Source organism: Fistularia commersonii, chromosome 1 (genome assembly GCF_037954325.1).
Source record: "Fistularia commersonii isolate RoL2024-O1a breed Wild chromosome 1, RoL_Fcom_v1.0, whole genome shotgun sequence".
Lineage (NCBI taxonomy): Eukaryota > Metazoa > Chordata > Actinopteri > Syngnathiformes > Fistulariidae > Fistularia > Fistularia commersonii.
The window spans coordinates 4080442-4102195 of record NC_141284.1 but is presented as its reverse complement, the minus strand read 5'-3'; the positions used below and the strand labels follow the sequence as shown (position 1 = coordinate 4102195).

Below are 21754 nucleotides of genomic sequence, written 5' to 3'. Positions count from 1 at the left end.
TGAAAATAAATTTACACATTTTTTTCTGAATGTTTCCCTTAACGCTAAATGTTTGCAAACCAAAGGTCATTTTCCTACGATAAACGATGGATATTGGCTATATCCGTCGCTGTCTCGCCATAATAAAAGCATTCCTTAACTTTTCCAAATCATTCTGCGCACAGGATGGCCCAGAAAACGTCTTTTCTATGCCGGTGACTGTTTTGTATTCAAGAACTCCGGCTCCTTTATGGCCTCCTGGGTATGAAAACCGTCATTTAATAATTAATGAGAAGAAAGTTTTTTTTTTTTAATAGTGGGCTCAAAGTAGTAAATTGTGGCGGACGTGAAATACATAAGTAGAAACAAAAAAATACGGAATTCGTTTTGTAACACTGTTTTTTTTAATAAAAATTTTTTTTTTTAAAAAGTCACCGTACTTCCCATGTAAACAGTAGTTGGAGACGTTAAAATCGAACCGACCGGCAGCTCGGCGTTCACTGCTGCGGACTGCGGCTCTTTCTGCGGATGCTCCGCTGAATGTGACGTGGCTAGCAGATTTACCCAAAAAAGCATAACAAAACGCCGGACTTCAGCAAAACAGAACAATCCCATCAGGTGAATCAATCTCTCCGAACTCAACGATAAGCTTATTTATGTTTTTTCTTCTTTTTTTCCCCCCTCCGCTGCTTCCCCAGACGGCTTGTTTATGTCACTCCGGGCTACTTTATGGTTGTCCAGTCAACACGTGCATTGTATTGCTAATCTAATCTGTCCTGGATTATTTTCTAGCTCTGCCTAGCTCGATGCCGCGGCACCTCTTGATGTTTCCACTTCCCACTTTACGAGTCCCGGGATAATAACCATTCTGTCGCCGGGTTTAAATACAATTTAAACCGAATAGAGCGACGCTCGGAGCTAGCGGCAGCCCGTCACGGCTAACATGCTAGCTACCTTAAATAGCGACCTGTGAAGCCACCGTTTTGCTAAGGTGCGTTAGCCGCGTAAGCTAGCTTCGCCACAACAATGGACGACCCGGGCATGAAGAAGCAGAACTGGGACGTGAAGGAAACAGAGTTATTCCTTGAGATCCTGAAGGAGTTGGATATGAAGAAATGCCTGGACGGGAGGAAAGTGCGGAACAACAAGCTGTTCAAGGTGGCGCACCGGAGGATGACCGCGGCCGGGTACCACAGGTCGGTGGACCAGTTGAAGTTTCGCTGGAAACTCCTGAAAAGTGCCTACTACAAATGCAAGCGGCAGCCGGATCCGCGGTGCCCGATTAAAATCCAGGGCTGGTGGCGCTACGAAAAGACGATGATCGCGATTATGGAGTCCCGCCACCCCCTGGTCGGAGGTGCCATCAACTCGGACAGGAACGACGAGGTGACGGAAGACTCGGACGGAGAGGCGTCGATGCTGCACTGGCCGCAGGCCGGTCCGGAAGACACCACTCAGAACCTGGATCTGATTGTAGGGGAGAATCCTGCACTTTGGACCGTACACATGTTTTTGTTTTCAGTCCCATCATGTGGATGGGACTGGAAGATGCATGTTGTCAGTCGCTTGGTGTGCACCTGCAGCTGGGAGAATGGGATCGGAGGGTTCAATCTGATATTTACGGGATGTGCTTGTGTGTGTTGGTTACTTTTACACATTTCATCGGTTACTTTTACACATTGCATTGGATTCGGAGGAGGATCTAGTCATTAGTGGAGCAGGTCCGGGCCACACGCTTTAAAATGATTTGAAGGAAACCCAACAAATGCATTCAAGCAGAGAAAAGTGTCGGGGGGTGATGTTTGCTAAAGGAGTTTCAGCTAAAATGAAAGGAAAGCTGAGACCGGAGATGCTGTGTGGTGGCGTCGGGGGTGAAAATACAGGAAGCAAAGGTGGAGGTAGCAGAGATGACGTTGAGGTTCTCTTTGGGAGTGACTAGGATCGAGTCCATCAGAGAGTCGGCACATGTTGGATGTTGTGGAGATGAGGTCCGAGGAGAATGAGATGGCTTGGACCTGCACAGAGGAGAGCGAGTGAATACATCGATAGATGAGGACGATGAGGTCTAGGGGAAGGCGAGAGAAGAATTCTGGATGGAGTGAAAGGATGAAGATACAGAGGAGCTTGATTTCCTGTGGCGGCTATTGAATTGAGTATCCGAAAAGGTAACGAAGAAGAAGATGAAGGAAGTCCACCAATCTCCCATGAGCGAGCACTTGGCCACAGCGGTGAGGACAAATCCGAGTTCTATGCGAGCGGCCTTCTGCCTCGAGCGGACGAGAAAGCAAGAGTGTGATCGCGACAGAGGCGGCGTAAAGGTCGGTAGTGTCAAGCTAAAGTGATCCCTTGCTAATATTAACAGTTGCGCTAACAGCTACATGTTTCTGGTCACATGATGGCTTTAACGTTCAGAAAAACAATTGAAAAAATCATATGTCAATGAAATCGAGTGTCTCAGAAAGGAATAGTTCACATCCAGCTTTTAATTAAACGCTCATGCCAGGAAGTCTAATATCGACCACCGATTTTTGTTATTAGACAACTTTTCCCTTTTACCACACTAGTAATTTGCCTAAAACTGTTTAATAATTTCAGGATACTATATGCAAAAACAAAAGAGGAATTTCTTTCTGCATTATTTGATATCTTTAAAGGCTTTATATCTGTTTTAGGAGCATTTGAAAATTATGCACTCTCGATTTGTTAGTAATTAATTCAGTGTATAGCTCAACACATCAGTTTTGAAGAATTAAAAGATGCCTAATAGTGTGTGCGCATGTGTGCGTGTGTGTGTCAGGATACAAAACTTGCAGGTCAGATGCAGATGATTGGTTCAAAATCCCCCCCCTTCTTTTGTTTTAATCTGTTGATCACTATCTGCAATATTTTCACTTATTTTTTGTTAATTTTTACCTTTCAGACCTCAAGAGAATGTGTTCTTAGTAATAAGCGGAGCAAATTGGCCACAGTCACGGGTAGAATTCCCCAAACATGTCTCCAAATATGCATAAAGTTGTTTTAAAAACTGGCGTGAAAAATCACAAGGAACCAGTGTGCAGGTACGATGCATGAAAATAACCAGAAAATAGGAAGTTAAAGAATTTCCTGCAGTTTTGGCCTGTGTGTGTGTGTTTTCTCTTCATGGTAAAATTAAACCCAGACATGTGAAATTACTGCTTGATTGAGGCCTTTGGTGTTTTGTAAGAGTCAGTTGTGGTCAAGGAACCAGGAACTAACTTTACTGCGCTGGTCAAAGGTACCGGTGCAAGAAAAGCAAACAAAAAAGGAAATTAAAAAAAAACAGACACCAGCTTGTAGACGCGAGAATTGGGGCAGGGGGCGAAACCTGATTACCACCAACTGTCGGCCGGGGGGTTTAAAGTAATCCGGTTCCCCGTTTGTTTTGGAGCAAAGTTAATCCGTTTTCCTGTGGCTTTGGCAGCGATATCATGAATCTCTCTATATGTTTGCGTCCGAACGGACTGTTGGCATCCACTGACTGGGTTCAATATCGTAATCTTGGATAGTGTGCCTTGTGAGGTGTTTTGGGGTTGTAAACTTCGACATTTTAGCAGGACACCCTCCCTCTTTTTATTATTTTTTTTTTCTTCTTCTTTTTCCCCCCCTTAACTCTTTTTTGCTCTTCTCATTTACAACATTCTGTGTCACTCTGTCCAACAGCAAATTACACTTCAAATCTGATTTAAAATATAATAAAAATCAGTGATTCATGATATTGATAGTAATTGCAAATATTCATAAACACACTCTTTTCGTTTTTTCCCCCCATTTAACACAAATGAAACAGCACTGAATTGACACATGTATTCCGCCTGTAACCGTGGCAACAGTAATGCTCATAATATCAAACGGGCCTCCTCTCAACTGGTGGAAAAAGACCTTTTTGACAAATGATTGAAATAATCACAGGAATTAGTTTCTAACTTTTTGATTTATGTCCATTTTCTCGTGGCTTTTTTTTATGATCCTATTTTCTTTTTCTTTTTTTTTTTTTCTGATTTTTTTTTTCCATGGCGCCCACTAGGGCAAACCCTATCTATATAAATTAAACCGTCAAATATCAACAGTACATCAATTACACAGTTGTATTTTGTGTTGAAAGAGAAAATAAGTGAACCGAAGGTTGAACTCTCAGCGCCATTTTTATTGTCCTCTTGCTGTCGATTATCACACGAGAACATGCATTATGTTTTGTTTTGTTTTTTTTTTTAATATATACGTGCTGTCCACTTTTGAGGTTCAACTTTCATGTTTAGAAAAATAACAAGTGTGACTGAACTTTTTCTATCAGCAAAATTTCAACAGTATTCCTAATTTTCCTTTTTTTTTTTTTTTTATGGCTGATTTTGAATTCATTTTTGGAAATGAAATTATTCTTTAATGCTTTCTTTAAATGAGGTCATTTCTGATGTGTATATCCTTATCCAGGAAGAAGTTTTGTTCAAACCTTCCACTAAATGGTCTTATTAGAAACAAGTCTGCAGTAAATAGGAAAAATCCCTGCATGCACTTCTGGCTATAACCACGAGGTGGTTCTTGTCGAGCCTCTAAGCCAGTGATTCCAGAGTGTCCTGACTTGCACTTCCCGTCAGAATTTGATTGGTTTGTATTCTTTCAGATCAAGATGGACCCCGAGATGGACTCGCAGCTGAGGATCGGGTTCGTCGGCGCCGGGAACATGGCGTACGGCATCGCCAAAGGCATCCTGTCCGGTGAGATGGCAAAATCAAAGCTCTGACAAAACCCGACCCGTGAGGGTTTTAACCCAAGACAGTCTCCCGCGTGTGTTTCATTTTGTCGTCTCGACGTCTCGGCAGGAAACGTCCTCCCTCTGAACGTGAAAGTGAGCGCGCCCTCCTCCAGGAACCTGGGACGATTCCAGGTAGGAGCTGCTTTTCCGTCCAGTCTCACCCGGGGGTCGTATCATGTACATCTCCAGTGGAATTATGGAGAAAATATGTATTTCCTCTTAAATTTGTTTCTTTCCGCTATTTGTAATTTTCTCGCTTCTGTTCATTTCCCCATGACACTGTCGGTCTTGATCGCTTCATCTTCCGCACCTCTGCCTTCGGCCACTAAACGGTGTCAGAGAGCAACCTTAAACCGATGCAAAATTGTGCTTATCATTTACCCCCCTCTTTTTTTTTTTTTGTCTTGAATTAAAATTCGGTTTAAAGTAACAGGATTTGACAACTGCAACTCTTAACACCAAAGGTTAAAGACAAAATTTCTGAAAAATGTCCACACTTATTTTTGAAAATTTTATGTGATTTTCTTGGGGGGGGGGGGGGGGGGGGTAATGCAAAACTTTCTGCTGCAGAATGTGAAATGAGTGGGCGGTCCGTGAGATTGTCACACGATATGCTTTGGGTCAGTAGGTGATCTTCCTCCTTCTCTCCAGGAGCTGGGCATCGCCGTCACCCACTCCAACGTGGAAGTGGTCTGCGGCTCCGACGTGGTCTTCCTGGCCGTCAAGCCCCACCTGGTCCCCCCGGTCCTGGCTGAGATCTCACCCCACGTCACCGACAGACACATCGTGGTGTCGGTTGCCGCGGGCGTCACCCTGGCGACGCTGGAGGAGGTGAGCGTCCCCGATCGCCGTCGGCGAAATCCATCGACTTTTATTTACTTTTTTTTTTTTGTTTTGTTTTTTTCCCATTTCCCGATTCCCAGCTCCTGCCAGAGAGCTCTGTCGTCATCAGGCTGATGCCCAACCTCCCCTGCGTGGTCCAGGAGGGGGCGCTGCTGTTTGCGCGAGGCTCCAGCGCCAAACAGGAGGACGGGGCGCTGCTGCGCTCCTTGCTCCACCGCTGCGGGCTGGTGGAAGAGGGTCCCGAGGCCTGGATCGACATCCACACCGGGCTGAGCGGCAGCGGCGTCGCTTTTGTGAGTTTCTCGGGATGAGACGGGTGGATTTTTTTTTTTTTTTTTCCCCCCCCGTGGCGTTTTCACGTTCTCCTATGGCAGGGGTCGGCAACCCGCCGCTCTTTCATCTTTACACCGCGGCTCCGAGTGGCTTGGGAAAATAAATTATAGATACTTAATTGAAGTGTATTTCATTTGTGTTAATTCCTTTTTTTAACTTTCAGTTCTAAGTTAGAAGATTATTGTGATCTTGAAATGTTGAATAAAATTATATTTATTATTTTTCGCCGCTCAAAATAACGTCACACTCGCGGAAGCTGGTATACCCGCCAGCCGGTAAAGTCCCGATTTGCAGATGCTGTGCGCAGAAGTTCAGGAGCAGAAGTCCCGTAAACTAGGTGAAATAAATATTTATGAAGATATTTTGCAAATACTTATTTTTTATTGTTTACTGACATAGTGATTTTTTTTTTTTTCCCGATTTATTTTTGAAATTCAGGTCAAGGCTCCGCTAAACGCTCTGAAAGCCCAAAGCTCAAAATGAGTTCATTACATAAATAAAATTTAATTTTTTCCGTAATACTTTGTGAATTTCAGAAGCAACACACTTCACACTTGTTTATACAAAGTGTAAAGGTAATGAAAAGCAATATATACAGTGGTACCTTTATTTTAGACGTCAAAAAGTAATTGCAGCTCCCAGTGTTTTCTTTTCCGAGAAAACCGTGTCCAAATGGCTCTTTGGGTGTTGAGGGTTGCCGATCCCTGGACTATGGGATCCCTGAAAATATGCAGCAGGTCACTCGGAGACCCTAAATGGCCCTTCAATGTTGGTTGTTTGGCTGTTGCCTTTTAAATTCAAGAGGGCTTGAAAATATACTGCTCAAAAAATAAAGGGAACACTTTAACAACACAATGTAACTCCAAGTCGATCACACTTCTGTGAAATCAAACTGTCCACATATAGTGTGTTTTTCTACTTTAATTTTGAGTGAGACTCCAAATCCAGACCACCATGGGTTAATAAATTTGATTCCCATTGATGATTTTTGTGGGATTTTGTTTTCGCCACATTCAACTATGTGAAGACCATAGTATTTAATAAGAATATTTCATTCATTCAGATCTCGGATGTATTATTTTAGTGTTCCCTTCATTTTTTTGAGCAGTGTTTATTGTTTTTAAGATAAAATAAAATAAAAACAGTTGACTGGACAAATGTCTGCAGGTGGACTTTTCCAGTCCCAGTGCCAGGGTCTCCCTCAGTTTGCCTGGATGCAGGACACAGATTCATCGATGAAGCTGGACTTCTTTGCAGGATCTGCAGCAGACGTTGCACTTTGTTTACTGGTGTGCATGTGTGTGCGTGTGTGCGTGCAGGTGTATCTGTTCGCCGAGGCGCTGGCGGAGGGAGCGGTGAAGATGGGCATGCCCAGCGCTCTGGCCCACAGCATCGCCGCTCAGACCATTCTGGTCAGTTCAAGCAAATGCTGCGGCATTTTTGTCTGTTCCTGTTTGTTTTGACCACCAGTTATCAAACCCTGTTTCATCCTCGACCTCAGAAGGTCACAGTCGAGTCTTAAGGTGAAACTACAGGTCGGTGTTTGTTTTATTCAACCCAAATGAGGCAAACATAAGGGCTGTAGTCGCATGAACCAAAGTAGATGTTTTTTTTTTTCTCATTAACAGGCTGCACTTTTAAAAGACTCTGAATTGTGACCCTAATATTTCCCTCAAAATCTGCAAGGGATTCATTACATAAAATCTGTTCATAACATAACATGAAAAGACCTGAACATTATTCAGGAAATGTTCAGAATTACAAACAAGCTGATCACCAAATCTAATTTCTTGAACTTAATATCTGCACATTCATCATCTGTCGTCGATGTGAATTTCCCTGCTTCTATAGTGTTGTGTTTTCTGAATCTGGGTTTTTTTTTCCCCAAAATGTGGCAGGGTGCCGGCCACTTGCTGCGCGACTCCGGCAAGCACCCGGCCCAGCTCCGGTCCGAGGTCTGCACCCCCGGCGGGACGACCATCTACGGGCTCCATGCGCTGGAGCAGGGAGGCGTCCGAGCGTCGACCATGAACGCCGTGGAAGCGGCCACTGAGCGAGCCAGGGAGCTCGGCAGGAAGTCGGCGGCCGGCGGAAACACAAAGTGACGGCCGCCCGGGGCCCGCGGAACAATCGTTCGGACCCTTGGAACCGAGCCGCTCGGCGATATCGCAGCGAAACATGGACCCCCTTTTTGTAATTCACCCGGAAACATGTGCAATCGTTACTCGGGTAGAGGTCCCACGTGGCAGGACGGGGCTCGAGGGCTGAGGATTAAAAGATGGGCATCGGACGAGGATCAAACACGGAGCAGCTGCGACCACGCCTCGATAGATATTTTTTTAAATTGTATTATTTAAAGGACAGTGTTGAAATTTAATTTTAAAAATATAATTGAAAAAAAAAAAAAACAGCCAGAAGTGATGTATAAATGACATTCAAGTCTGGGAAATAATATATGAAAACCAGCAAGAAAGAAATAATCACACTGTGAAGTTCTGGAATTATTGGAACTGTTCAGATTAGATGCTGGAGAAAGTTCAGTGACCCCCATCGTAACTATTCAAAGAAGTGTTTACGTACGTGTGTGTGTGTGTGTGTGTGCGTGTGTGTGAATTTTTAAAAACACTGTAAAGTGACGGTATTGCTTTTTTTTCTTTTTTCTTTTCCCCCTCTTTCTGCCTTACTGTCCTTGCTTGGGACCGTGCTGCGCCGCAATGGATTTCATATCCCCGCCAAATTGAAAGCGTGATGGTCTAGATTGATTTTTCTTTTCTTTACATAACGGTGATCGTGTAGCTCTTCTGGTCCACTATATGACCCCCCCCTCCCCCTTTTTGTGTGTAACACAAATATTTATGACCTCTGATGCCAAGCGCGTACAATTGGATTTAATAAAAAGTCATGTGATCCAGTTCCCTCTCTGTGCAGCGCCTCGTGTTTTGCTCAGACGCTGAGACGACATGATTTGTCAAATTATAAAAATGTACCCTCTGCCAAAACACACAAACTGAGAAATAGGAAAAAGCCCAGCCTCAGTTATATCTGGCCTGAAAATGGCAGTACATCATATGACAAAAGAAAAGCTGAAAATGACAGAATTTCTAAGGTGATTCTTTGACATTGGATGCAAAATAAAGCAGCAGGAAATATGAGTAATAAAGTTGTAATAGTAATGCATCTAAAACTGGCATATATTTAGGCAGGAACTAAAAATGCTATTAACCTCAACACTTTAAAGTTTAGCAGGGAAGTATCTACATTTTAATAATAAAAAAAAGGCCTCTTTATTATTGATGTTCTAGTGTACTCTGATTAATTGGAAAAAAAATCAAATGTGCCAAAACAAAATCTAAATTTCCCGAAAAATAATAAGTATTTTACTATAGATTGAAGAATGTAAGAAAATCAGTGAAAAGGTGGACGGCAAAGAGCGGTGAAAATTTCTTGATAAACTTGAAAAAAAAAAAAAAAAATTTAAAATCAATAATTGCTATGATTATTACTATGGCTATTTTTATCAGTGACAATATGATATTAATGATGTTTATTTGTATATTTTTGTTGATTCTTAAGAATTTGTTTCTGTCTGGGATATAACATAATTTATTAAAATTAGTATTTGAATCGACATTATGAACATAATTTCATTTTGTTTTTTTAACCTATTTTCCATCCACATTCATTACATTTCCACGCAATTATAGAAACATTTTCCTCGGTTTCTTTTTAAAATTGTGTTTTTGAATATTATAGATTCATTTTTTCTGGATAATTTATCAATCAATTTGGATTAAAAGTTTAATTATGTTTTTCCTATATTTTACCTTGGAGTCAAAATATTTTGGCCTCATTCGAGCGTCAAAATCATGACAGCCTCATTATCATGACCATTACCAAATAATTGAATATGACATTGATAATCACTTTTCACTTATATTTACTATTTTAACGTCTTTATTCCTTTTTTTTTACTCCATTTGATCATAAAATAAACATTTATAAGTGTATAAATTAAACATGTGACGGTCGCCGTCAGAGGTCAACGTCCTTCTTCATCATCATCATCAAAGATCGCGGTGCTTCTTGCTCCTCCTCCTCCTCCTCCTTCCTTCTTTCCCTAGACGGTCCCGGTAGGCGACGCACACACGTTGATCCACCGGCCCGACACCCCACCGGTAAGTAGGGAGGAGGCCGACGAACGGACGCGGTTCCCGGTCTCGGAGCTCGAACCGAGCCGCGGAAAGGGGGGGGGGGGAGGGGAGGGATACCCCATCGCTTTCGGTTCTGTTAGCCGTTGCTAGCGAAACGGCTACTCGAACGCAGTAGCTTAAGCTAATGCTAACGCTGACGGGATACCGGCTTCCGTGGCCGGATGGCCGGTTGCCCACCGCCCCCCCCCGCCGGCGTGGACGCGGTGATACCCGACACAGGGATGACGCCGCATTATTTTTCGAGGGAAAAAAGCCGACGTTTCACCCTTCACCGAAATAACCACGTTGGAGATGATTTAGGAAAGGGGAAATCGGGCTAATGTTCAGGTTAGCCGGGCACACCTTTGATGATGCCGAGGCTTCCTTGTCTTTCTTTCACTGCCTTACATCTTGGACGACAGTTCGACTTTTGATCTTTGGTCAATATGTTATTTTTAAATAATCCAGTACTTTATTATGTAAAATCTCCGTTTAAAACGTAACCTTTAATCCCTTGACTTTTAAGATCCCTTCTTGACCGTTGACAAGGAAATTGATCGTAGCTTTATTGGAGTTACTGTGACATTGTGAATATGAATTAATAGAAAGGTATAATCAGTTAAATATTTGTCCCGCTGAAACACCTCTGTTCTGGGCCTAAAGACTTGGACATTTCAGAGTTAAAATATGTGTATGATTATTTTTTTTCACAAATCAAAAAAAAAAATAGGAGTTTGCTAAAATATAAATATATATTTTCCTGCAGGCATCGTGTCGGACACCATCCATATTTGGGTTGTGACGTCACACGCCTCACATTCATCGTCAGGGTGTGAAATGCCAGCCTTTCCTTTTTATCTGCATTCCTTCAATCACAGGTTACTCTTAAATATCCTGGAAAAAACTAAAAATCAGTTTGTTCTTTGCCTGGACATAGAGGGATTGTGTGTGTGTGTGTGTGTGTGTGTGTGTGTGTGTGTGTGTGTTTGTGTGTGTGTGTGTGAGAGAGAGTGACAGAAGTTTGTCTGGAAAATTATTAATACTTTCCTACCAGCCTTGCAGAAGTTGTAGAAAGGATCTGTTATTATCCAGATCATATTATCATATAATTTGCATTACTTCCTGAACTATAGAAAATAAAAATAGTAAACGACATTGTAATAATAAATGAAAAAAAAGATTATTACTTCTTCAATATTTTTCCATGCTTTGAAAATAATGACAAAAATGTAAGTGGGCAACCGCAATTTAAAAACAACAGAAACATAATATGAAAATTAATAATAATAATAATAATACATATATCATGTGTGTGTGTATATATATGCATGCATGTATGTATGTATGTATGTGTCTATGTGTATATGTGAGATGTATATATGCATATATGTACACACATACTCACACAGATATATATATATATGTCTGTGTGTGTATATCTTTTTATAAATCCCTAAAGATGTATTTTTTTCATAGAAATGTTCTTTTGAATACATTTATTTGCATAAGCATTTGCATTTATTGGTGCATAAGGGGTGGGTTTACATGAAAATGTTATGCATGAAATAAAAAAGTACATAGAATAGAAAAAGTAAAAATAATATCTTTTTTTTTTAAGTGAGCAAACTGAAAGCCGTAATGAAAAGACTCAAAACAATCACTTAGAAGAAAATAAGCAGAACTACGCAGACAGCAAAACTACCACTACTGTGAAGCTACTGTGAAATCTACAAGAACGTTTAATGACCTAAAAGTCAAATGAAATGCTCAGATCATCGATGCTGTGCCAGATTCAAATGCATGTTTCCTGTATTTAAACCACAGTTTTCAGGGCTACAATATTTTTGCCTCAGGTGACCCACCTAATGCAGTTTTAAAACACCGTTATTCAAGAAAATGCATCAGACTTTAATATTCCTGGTGTTGTTTATACACTTGTCTGTAAAGCCATTCAATTTATTTATGAGTTACTGTAACTCATCCATTGCCCAATCATAGAACAGCACAACATGAAGTTCTGAAGACCGTTTTAAAAAAACCCTCATGAGCGTGGAAAAAGCAGTGGAATTGGCAAGGAGACGTACATCCCCTGTTGCCTGTCTCACATCTTGAAGCGTTTTACTCTAATGTTGGGCAAAGGCGGCTCGGCCATGTTAGAATCTGAAGCTTCTGTCAGTGAATTGATCCACCTCTTGATGGCGCTGCGGAAAAAATCCAAACTCTTCCCTCATTTTCCTACACATCATTTATACCACACCGTCCACTGGCCAGCACGTCGCCATATTTCCGATGCAGTGCACAAAAAACACACACAGACAAATGCCCGCAAAAGCGCCACCCGGGTGATAATCTGCATCTTAAAATAGGCGAATTGAGTTTTAGGATTTGAATCAGGAGGTTGTGATGGACATAATCTCATGATGTTAGGGATTCCGCTTCTCTTTGTGCACGTTGATCATGATATTTGTTTCTGGTTCTGGAAAATCATGTGTCAACGAAGAAATATGAATAAATTTTTTCTGGCAGAGCGAGATGAACTTATAAAGAGGATGTGACTCAGCATCTCTGGTCTGACCTTTCAAATCTCCATTGTGATACCTATTTTTTTATGTTTTATCCCTAATTGTGGATTATTATTCCTGTTGTTTCATCTAAATAATCTCTTATCACTCGTTAGATATGAGATGTTGATTTTTTTTTTTTTTCTGGAAGTATTTTTTTCTGCATATTTAGGTTTAATCTCGTTAAATTATTGTCTTTTTTAAATTTCCAATTTATTCATGGCGTGTTCCCCATTATTTCTCAAGTTTAGCCTCCTTTGTTAATTTCCTTGTTGATTTTTCTTTTACCGGTAATACACAAAAAATCCCAAATGAAAAGGCTTGCATTTATTGGTGAAAATTTACTGCATGAAAAGGTGAATATTTTACCTATCCAAAAAGTGCTCAGTCATTATCGTCTTTGGCTAAAGAGACACTTGGGGGTCACCAATATTTGGAAAATAGAAAAATTGGCATTGCGTCACCATATTCTGAGATGGGAATCAGACGAAGGGGTTCTGATGGACACCTGAATAGCAGACTTGCTATTTTTGGGAAAGGAGTGATAAATAAAGTGTCTCCGATGGAGCAGTGGAGAAAAGCCAGTGAGGGCGACGTGTTCGAGAGGCGGTCGGCTGGTTTGATGTTCCCCGATATCAGAGTCTTGGATTATAGAGAGCGACGCTCGTCACCGGGGAACCAAAGGCTGGCTTTTACTTTGAAGGTATTTTTAATCCTGCGTTTCCTTCCTCCCCTCTCGCATGCAGAATTTCGGGAAGTGAGTACGCCTCCCTGCAGGGACAACGCATCGTGATGGTTTATCCGTCTGTGTTGCTTTGAATCGGTTACAAAGAGGTTTTGAATGTTTGGTTTTTACGCTTCGCACCTTCCCACCCGGGCGATGAGCCCAGCGCTTGAACGTTGACTCGGGAAATGTGTGTTTACTAGCTCCGACTGAAGGAACATGTTTGGCTCGAGCATTTCCTGCTGTAAAACCAAACACTTCAGTTTTGTCCGTAGAAGCATGGCCGGCTTGTTCTGTGTTGGTTTTATTTTGTTTATGTTTTAAAGTGGCTGTAGAGCGAATAGATTTTGTTTGCACAGGCTTGCCGGTGCTTCTCAAACATCCACGCCGTCCCGTCCTCTTCCTCCTCTCTGTCGCTGCCCGGAAACTTGCTGACAATGTTTGTCAATTATTCAACCGTTTAATGCGTTTTTGGTAAATCTGGCAAAAAAGTACTTAGGCCCCCACTCTAATCAAAATGATGGATGCGATTCAGTGTTGTGAAACGAGGGGGGGGCTCTAAAAAACTAAAACTCTGTTGCGTCAGTGTTGCGCCGTATGCTCAGGTCTGAAAACAAGACAACACAGCATCGGTTCAAACGGGGAGGAGAACTCTCCGGACACATGCCGCCATGTTTTTAATGGCCGCACAGACTCGCGGTGCATTGCGAAAGAACGTACATTACCATGAGACCCTCCGCTGTTGCCATGTTTATTGTCCGGAGCTCAGAACTTGGGTGTGAACGCTGAACTCTGCACTGCCCTCTGGATGCATCGCCTGACAACTATGGCCCCGTAAAGCAGGCGTGGGTAGTCTTAGGGTTAGAGATATTTGAGATGGAGTGGTGAAATGTGAGCATTGATGAGCCCTTTGTGAGTCGTCATCATTGTGTAAACATACAAATATCTTTTAAAATCTGCTACATTTAAACATGTTGAGGAAAAAGAAGAAAATGTGCCCAAACCTCTTATTCAAGGCAGAATGAATATAAATGATTTGGCGGCTGAGACCGCGTGGCCTTCAGCTCAGCACCAGGCGCTCCAGAGCCGTATCAAGCACTTCCTGTGAGCGGCGAGCGCTTGGCTCAGCGTTTCAGCCCTGCACGCGCTTCCAGCTCCCTGCACGATTGTGCTCTGCATGACGTTTAAAGCGGAGGGCAGGTCGTCGGTACGGGGCCGGTCTCACGCGAAAACCCTTTCGCACGCATGCTGCTCACAGCGGGGGAGCAGGGTCTGGGTCGGGAACAACCTCCCGGAATTTCTCCTTCCAACCATTGCGCGTTTTTTTTTAAGTCTTATCGCTCCGCTATGATATTCTAATCGGGTTCTCGACCAACACGACGTGCAAGGGGTTCCGTCCCAGGCGCTGCTCCCCCGCTCTGTTCTCCGGCGGACATTGAACAGACGGTGTAATCAGGACCTGCCAGGTGGCCCTTGGCCGATTTCCAGGTTTTATTGCCGCACTAAAGCGTAATTTTCGAGTTACAGCTAAATTTTTATATATTTTTTTTATGGTCCTTTGGAGACGCCGGCTCACAAAGAAGAGCCTGTTGCAGAGCAGAACTCGAATATGTTCATATCTAAGCGGGGAATGTCCGACAGTGGAGAAACTCATGTCGCTGGGCTTTAATTTGAGTTTTAAAGATGCGGCATCCCAGCGGTCTGTTGCTTCGTTTCCCCTCGTCCTTTAACATTAGCGTCTCTTAAACCAATTCCAAAGCCTGTACCTGTTGTTCTCTTTTTTTTTTTTTTTTGTTGTTGTTGTTTTTTTGTTTTTTTTTTGGTTTTGGTTTTATTTATTTTCCCCCCTGCGAGGAATCAGAGATGATGTCTCAGAAGATGGTCCAGAGCCCGACGGCAAACACGGCGGACAACGACAAACCTCCCGGCCCGTCTCTTGCGGAGTGTTCGACGAGCATCGCGCCGGGCCGCAGGAACAAACCGAGCGTGAGCCAGAGGAACGGGGAGGCGACGTCGTCCTCGCCCGAGAGCGGCAGCCTGAACGGTGACGGAAAGCGAAGCGGGAAAAGCCGGCGCCGCAAGAAACGCGGAGCCAACCCCGAGGAGAAGGTCGACAGGAGGGCCGAGAGCGCCGACAAGCCGCGGAGCCCCCCGGCCCGCCTGACGGCCTTGCAGGCCGAGCGCGCAAACGTCTGGTTCGAGCGCAGCGTCTACGAGCGGGCTGAGAGCATCTACCAGTGCTGGCTGGCTAATTCCTCCGGCGCGGCGGCCAAGATGAACAACTCGACTCCAGGCCCGGCGAGCACGGCCGCCTCTCAGGCATCCTCGGGACGACTGTGTCACCATGGCGATCAAGTGGCGTGCCACCATCTGGTACAGGACGTGTGGGTGAACAAGGCAAATTTTGACCAAGCGGAGCGACGCTTTGTTCGAGAAGCCATGCAGCGCAACATCCCAAACTCTCTGGACCTCCAGGCGGCGCCTCAGCGCTCCGTCGTGGCCGGAACGCCCGACGAAGGATACCAGTCTCAAGTCCCGACGCCCGCGACCCCCGTGGTCCCGCAAGCGGCCGCCGCACTCACGACTCTGCAGCCCATCAACGGACTGCCGCGCATCCCGGTGGAGCTGCTACGCGACGTCTGGCTGGAGAAACCGCAGTACGACCGGGCCGAGGCCGCTTTCTACCAGAACCTGCACGGCAACAACGCGTCCAAACGCGCCGGCTGCGCCTCGGCCTCCAGGAGCGGCGACCACCCTCAGAGCCTCGCCGAGGAGGAAGAGGAAGAGGAAGAGGAGCGAGCGGCGGCGCAGGAGAAACAAGCGGCCCCTCAGGTCAAAGCGGAGGCCTTCCACGCGCTGCAACCCATCCAGGAGGAGGAGGAGGAGCCCGCCGAGATCCCGGACAAGGTCGAGGCCCCCGGGCCGGGGTCCCGCTACTTCCTGCACCCGGACAGCGAGAGGGTGTGGCTGGACAAGTGGCGGTACGACGCAGCCGAGAGCCGTTTCCACGGAGCCGCGGGTCGGAGGCAGCAGGGCGACGCCTCCGCCGCCCGGTCGGGGGACAAGTATGAGCAAACCTGGAGAATACGGAGCCGCTCCAGGCCTTTCAGTTCCTCCTTCATTGTCTGTCTGTACTGCAGAGCCATGTTTTATATTAAACACATCCTTTATTTACTCATCTCGTCTTTTTCTGTTCTTCATCTCCGTTCATTCCTTATTTCACGTCTGATTTCTAGTTCTCACAATTTTTTTTTTTTTTTTTTTTTTTTCGCTGAATCGAGTTCATTTGATAGTTCTCTCATCGTGTTGGGGTTGTTTGTGGCGGCAGATTTTATTTAATTTTTTTTTTTTTTTGAAATTTTTAAAGTTACATCAAACACTGAATACACGTCAGGTAAAAGAAGTACTACAGAGTCACGTATCCCATCTCTCTCCTCCGCAGCAACATGAGCGCCGTTAACTTCCTGTCCGAGGAGAAGATCTGGTTCGAGAAACCTCGCTACGACGAGGCAGAGCGGCGCTTCTACGAGAACCTAAACGGCTCCCCGCAGACGACGCAGGTGAGCGGCGTTTTTCGTATTTAACATCTCCTGTAAAACCCGTCTGATCCGGCATCCAGGAGTCGAGAAGGCGCCGACGTAAAAGCCACCCTGTCCGTTCCTTTCTCAGGATGTGGGAGCCAACACCATCCTGCAGGACATCGCTCGGGCACGGGAGAACATCCAGAAGTCTCTGGCAGGAGTGAGTAGCGCCGATCCGGGTTCTGCCTCGCCCTGCAGATTTAAATCTCATTCCAGGCTCGCATTATAAACACTAGTCCAAAAATCCTACTAATTTGGGTCCATGTTTATATATTCTGGCACCTCGGGTGGATTTCTGAGGTTGAGCTGTAAAAAAAAAAAAAAAAAAAAAAAAAAAAAAAAAAAAAAAAAAAAGTCGTTAAATTACGATTATGGGATTGAATATTTTCTGTGAAATGGAAGCAGCGGATCTTTGTTTGACGTCGCCTGTTTGAAGCAGGTTGAACTTCAGGAGACGGCTAAATAGTTTAGCAGATTGGTGTCCTATTGTAACTGTTAGCCTGCCTCTGTCGCGGGTCAATAAACACAAATTCCAATAACTCTTTTATGTAAATGTGACATGTGTGTGTGTGTGTGTTGGCCACGTTGTGAAGCAGTTGTCGGCAAAGTGCTCGTTTTTGAAAGTCAGCCGGACTGAGGAAGCAGGCGAACGCCGCTTCAACCGAAGGCAAACACCAGATGGCGTTCCAGTGAAAAGAAGCTCGTAGAAACGCTTTTGTTTTCAGCGCCCAAGACGCTTTCCAAGGGGGGCGGCGTTCCTCGTACGGGAACTCTCGGGAGTTCTCGCCACTTGGGTCGAATCTTGCTTTCCCCCCTGGTTCCCTCTGGTGCTCAAGCCTGAACTGCCCTCCTCCTCCTCCCCCCCCCCCCAGCTGAAGACCACGCTGTGTAACCGAGGGTCCGTCCCCCCCGCCGCCGCGAGCCACCGGGCGCCGCTCGTAAGTTCCCCCAACCCCCCTCCTCCGTGCGCCGGTGTTCAGAGGGCTTTGTGTGGGCCGCTGTAGACGTAGCCCCTCTAATTAGCCGCTTTCCGCCGCCGCCGCCCCATAGACGACGGGCTCCAGCTGTGTGCCGTGTCTCCACTCCGATAGGCCCTCGGTGCGACGCGGCCGCCAGATTTGACCTCTAGATGTCGCTCTTTCCCCTCGAGGTCACGCCCTCTCCCGTCTTTTGCCTCCTCCAGAGCAGCAACAACAACAACAACAGCAGCGGCAGCAGCAACTCGGCAGACCAGGGGGAGCTGCTGTCACGCATCAGCAACCTGGAGCTGGAGAGCCAGACTTTGCACAAAGGTGAAACGTCCGACAAGCTGTCCGATCCCAATTTGTTTTTTTTTGTTTTTTTTTTTTGTTTGTTTTTTCCCTCCCCTGCCCGTCTTCACGGGTTTGCGTGTAACATCATCCCGGTTGTGTGTCTCCAGTGGTAGAAAACCTGAGGGTGTCGCTCTCCAAACTGGAGTGTTGGGTGGTGGCTCTGGAGAAGTCCAACATAGCTGCAACGCAGGCGCCTGCCGCCGCCGCCCCTTCCGCCATCGCCCCTGCCGCCCCCGCCGCTCCTTCAGTCCCCTACACAAACGTGAGCCACGCGGTCGGACATCTTGGTCGCAGATTCGGACGCGATCCCCTTTTCCAGGGAAGAGAACGACCGTGTGACTCTCCTCAGGGTACGACCGCCCAGCCGACGTCCGGCGCCCCGGAAGGCGGGAGCGACGACGAGGACGAGGACGACTTTGACTTATTCGGCAGCGACGAGGACGACGAAGAGGCGGAGCGGATGAAGGAGGAGCGGCTGAAGGAGTACGCGGAGAGGAAGGCCAAGAAGCCCGCCGTCATCGCCAAGTCCTCCATCTTGCTCGACGTCAAACCCGTAAGGCAGAACTCTCGGTCGACTTCCCGTGCCGCCGGACCGCCGCCCGGCACTGACACGTGTCCTCCGCAGTGGGACGACGAGACGGACATGGCGAAGCTGGAGGAGTGCGTGCGCTCGGTGCAGGTGGACGGCCTGCTGTGGGGGGCGTCCAAGCTGCTGCCGGTGGGTTACGGCATCAAGAAGCTACAGATCTCCTGCGTGGTGGAGGACGACAAGGTGGGGACGGACCTGCTGGAGGAGGAGATCACCAAGTTTGAAGACTACGTAAGAGCCTCCCATTACAGGATACCCTTGTTTTTCGTTCCAAAAAGAACCCGTGATAGGCAAAATCCGTGAAGCAGAAACTTTTTTTTTTTTTTTTCAATTATTATACAATTAAATACTCTGAGACATTGAAAAGAAAGAACAAACCATTTTACAGGCTCAATCATTTGTTTCACAAATAAAAGTACTGTACTTGAGAAACGTTTTTTTTTTCAACAAATAACTTCCGTACTGTACTGTCAAATAATCATTTTAATCATCAATGTGAACAGAAGGCTTCAAATTGCGGAGATTAGCGCCGCCCACCACGACCCGAGTCATTGGATTAAACGGGAGAAAATTAGAAATGATTATGAAAAAAATTGCGGACAGTTGCAACCCTTTTTGCATCCTTATTAAAACTCATCGCCGCTGTCGTCCTTATGTTATTTTCTTCCTTCTTCATTGAACGAACGGAAGATTCATTCATTCCGTAATGCCGACCTACAGCCGCGTAGCTTTTACCTTCCCTTAGCATGTCCAGAAGTTAAACTTTATCTGCGATAGATAGCATCTTCCGCTGCCTTTTGGGCCCTTTTGTCGGTCCAGAGCGTTTTTGTCAACATTATGGGTTTCAGAGAAACTCGAAATCGCGAGAGAATTTGCACGTACGTCATGTAAATTCGGCAAGCTGTTTTACGTACGTGTACATATTAAACTGCAACGTTATTGACGCACAGGTAGAGAAGAAGCGGAGTGACTTTTTAGCCAATCAGAATGCAGAACACAATGCACCATGCAAATCCGTGAAGTAGCAAAAACAGCGAAAAGTAAACCGCGTTATAGCGAGGGATCACTGTATTACGCTTCAGACTTTCTGCAAATGTCATCCAGACAAACAAATCCAGTGCCGAAGGATGCTGTCTTTAGGTCTTTAGGTTAATCCTTCGATGCAAACTGGTTTACCAAGTGAACAAACAGATGAAGCCATTCATTCAGAGAAACAGTATTTATATGGAATGTAAAAAAAAAAAAAAAAAAAAAAAGGACAGAGAAAATGGCACAGAAATCTAATTTAGGTTTGTAATAAAAATCACATTTTTCAAAATAAGATTGGTTAAAAAAAAATATTGTTTTTTTTTTTTTTCCATCCAAAGTACATTCTATTCTATATTTTTGTCCCCCCGGCTTTCTGTTCCAGGTCCAGAGCGTTGACGTCGCTGCCTTCAACAAGATCTGAGCCCGCCGCTCGTCCCGCCCCTTCGTCACGTCGGATCATCTCAACGGTTAAAACATGAATAATAAAACAAAACTCTTGCACTGATGCTGATCTGGCGGAGTGTTGCATGGTGGGAGGAAGGTTTCAGGGGGCTGAAAAAGAATTCTATTCTTGACAGTTTTAACAGGAAAAGAGTCAAAACCAAGAGGTGACGGGAAGGTTCCGCTCACAACGGAGGAAGGTACTTTCGCCCGCCACCCGAGGGGAAACGCTTTACCTTCCGCTGTGGAAAAACAGATCAAAAAAGTGGGATCTGAACCTCCAAACCCCATCGGTCAAAGCGCAAATGCTATAAGCTTATGAATTTTCATTATTAATGGAAAACATTGGTGATCTTGGGTTCGGAAAAAGAGATTCCAAACAGACGGCGCCTGAGAACGCGAGCAAAACATTGGCGGCTAAACTATGTAGCCAAAAACCGCTAGCTGAGATTCATCGGTTTGGTTCCAACATACATTGAGGGATGAATTCTGAATTATTCTTTCTGATCTACGTCGATTTCGTCAGTCTGTTCCATCCTGAAGGAAGAAGTTGCGACCATTTCAAAATAAAAGTTCGGAGTCAATCAAACGTCCATTTTTAAATTTCAACGAACTCCTTTTTTCAACTAACTTCTTTATTTTATATAATATTAACACCCTGGAAAAGCAAGAAAAACTCCCCCGACTGACTTGAATCAGAAAAAAATCACACATCAAAATACAGGAATATAAGACATCCATTTCTCCGAATCCATAACATTTTATGTTAAACATTTTCTTTGATAAACTTTTAAAATATGAATCCAGTCGTGTGATACGCTTTGATTGAATAGCTGATTGAACAAAAACATTGCGCATATCGGTTATGATTTGTATTAAAGAGTCCCCAATCGAATTTTCTTGTCGTATTTATTCAAAAAAGGAAATTAAATCTTGTTCTGGTTTATTTCTTCCGGTAACTTAAATCGAGCGCAACCTTTAAAAAAATCCGGCGATTCTATTGGCTGTCGAATTGGCCGTAAAGGGGCGTGGCCTAAACGGACCAAACAATCAGCTCGTGATTTCACTCAGCTGGCCGCCCGGCTCCGTCCCGCAGCTTCCCGCAGGTTTGTACAACTATTTAGAGGGAGGTTTACTGTGTTATTATTCACAATAACGCATTTTCTGGATTATTGAAGTACGCCGAATAGGCGCGTTCATTCATTGTTTCACCCTCATGTCAAGTTTATGTAGGTTATCATGAAAAATAAAGGGAGTTTGCGCTGGCAAATGAAAATTCGTTATTATTTGGAGGGGATACCGTGGTGATGATCCCCAATCTATAACTCGAGATTGATTTATTAATACCGTTGTTCAAAAAAAGTGGTGTTTAAATATACTGCTCAAAAAAATAAAGGGAA

At 44.7% G+C, this 21754-nt stretch overlaps 2 protein-coding genes across 6 annotated transcripts; both read left to right on the top strand.

The window, feature by feature from the left end:
• Window positions 1–258: 258 nt before the first annotated feature.
• pycr3 (pyrroline-5-carboxylate reductase 3) lies at window positions 259–8840 on the top strand. 3 transcript variants are annotated; one of them, XM_086144811.1, is made up of 7 exons: window positions 259–597; window positions 4619–4712; window positions 4818–4882; window positions 5402–5581; window positions 5674–5886; window positions 7246–7338; window positions 7825–8840. In XM_086144811.1, the coding sequence occupies exons 2-7, from the start codon at window positions 4625–4627 to the stop codon at window positions 8029–8031; spliced, it is 846 nt and encodes a 281-aa protein (XP_086000937.1). In that variant the 5' UTR covers window positions 259–597; window positions 4619–4624; the 3' UTR covers window positions 8032–8840. The 3 variants fall into 3 exon arrangements, with proteins under 3 accessions (XP_086000937.1, XP_086000920.1, XP_086000928.1); XM_086144794.1 differs by lacking the exon at window positions 259–597 and adding an exon at window positions 642–1452; XM_086144802.1 differs by lacking the exon at window positions 259–597 and adding an exon at window positions 1485–2297.
• Window positions 8841–9981: 1141 nt separating this feature from the next.
• On the top strand, window positions 9982–20419 carry LOC147237160 (elongation factor 1-delta-like). Of its 3 annotated transcripts, none has more exons than XM_086144746.1 (9): window positions 9999–10101; window positions 15256–16466; window positions 16844–16961; window positions 17071–17142; window positions 18166–18274; window positions 18403–18557; window positions 18645–18848; window positions 18921–19115; window positions 20296–20419. In XM_086144746.1, exons 2-9 carry the CDS (start codon window positions 15265–15267, stop codon window positions 20332–20334), a joined length of 2094 nt encoding a protein of 697 aa, XP_086000872.1. In that variant the 5' UTR covers window positions 9999–10101; window positions 15256–15264; the 3' UTR covers window positions 20335–20419. The 3 variants fall into 3 exon arrangements, with proteins under 3 accessions (XP_086000883.1, XP_086000872.1, XP_086000891.1); XM_086144765.1 differs by lacking the exon at window positions 9999–10101 and adding an exon at window positions 17855–17884; XM_086144757.1 differs by lacking the exon at window positions 15256–16466 and having other exon boundaries at window positions 9982–10101.
• The last annotated feature ends 1335 nt before the right edge of the window (window positions 20420–21754 follow it).

Excerpts from the sequence above, each read along its gene's own strand:
- pycr3 (XM_086144794.1), top strand. The coding sequence starts at position 1,006 with ATGGACGACCCGGGCATGAAGAAGCAGAACTGGGACGTGAAGGAAACA. Across the intron at positions 1,453-4,618 it reads CTCAGAACCTGGATCTGATT|ATCAAGATGGACCCCGAGAT; the intron begins GTAGGGGAGAAT and ends GTATTCTTTCAG. Across the intron at positions 5,582-5,673 it reads CCCTGGCGACGCTGGAGGAG|CTCCTGCCAGAGAGCTCTGT; the intron begins GTGAGCGTCCCC and ends CCCGATTCCCAG.
- LOC147237160 (XM_086144765.1), top strand. The coding sequence starts at position 15,265 with ATGATGTCTCAGAAGATGGTCCAGAGCCCGACGGCAAACACGGCGGAC. Across the intron at positions 17,143-17,854 it reads TCCAGAAGTCTCTGGCAGGA|CTGAAGACCACGCTGTGTAA; the intron begins GTGAGTAGCGCC and ends CCCCCCCCCCAG. Across the intron at positions 17,885-18,165 it reads CGCTGTGTAACCGAGGGTCC|AGCAGCAACAACAACAACAA; the intron begins GTCCCCCCCGCC and ends TGCCTCCTCCAG.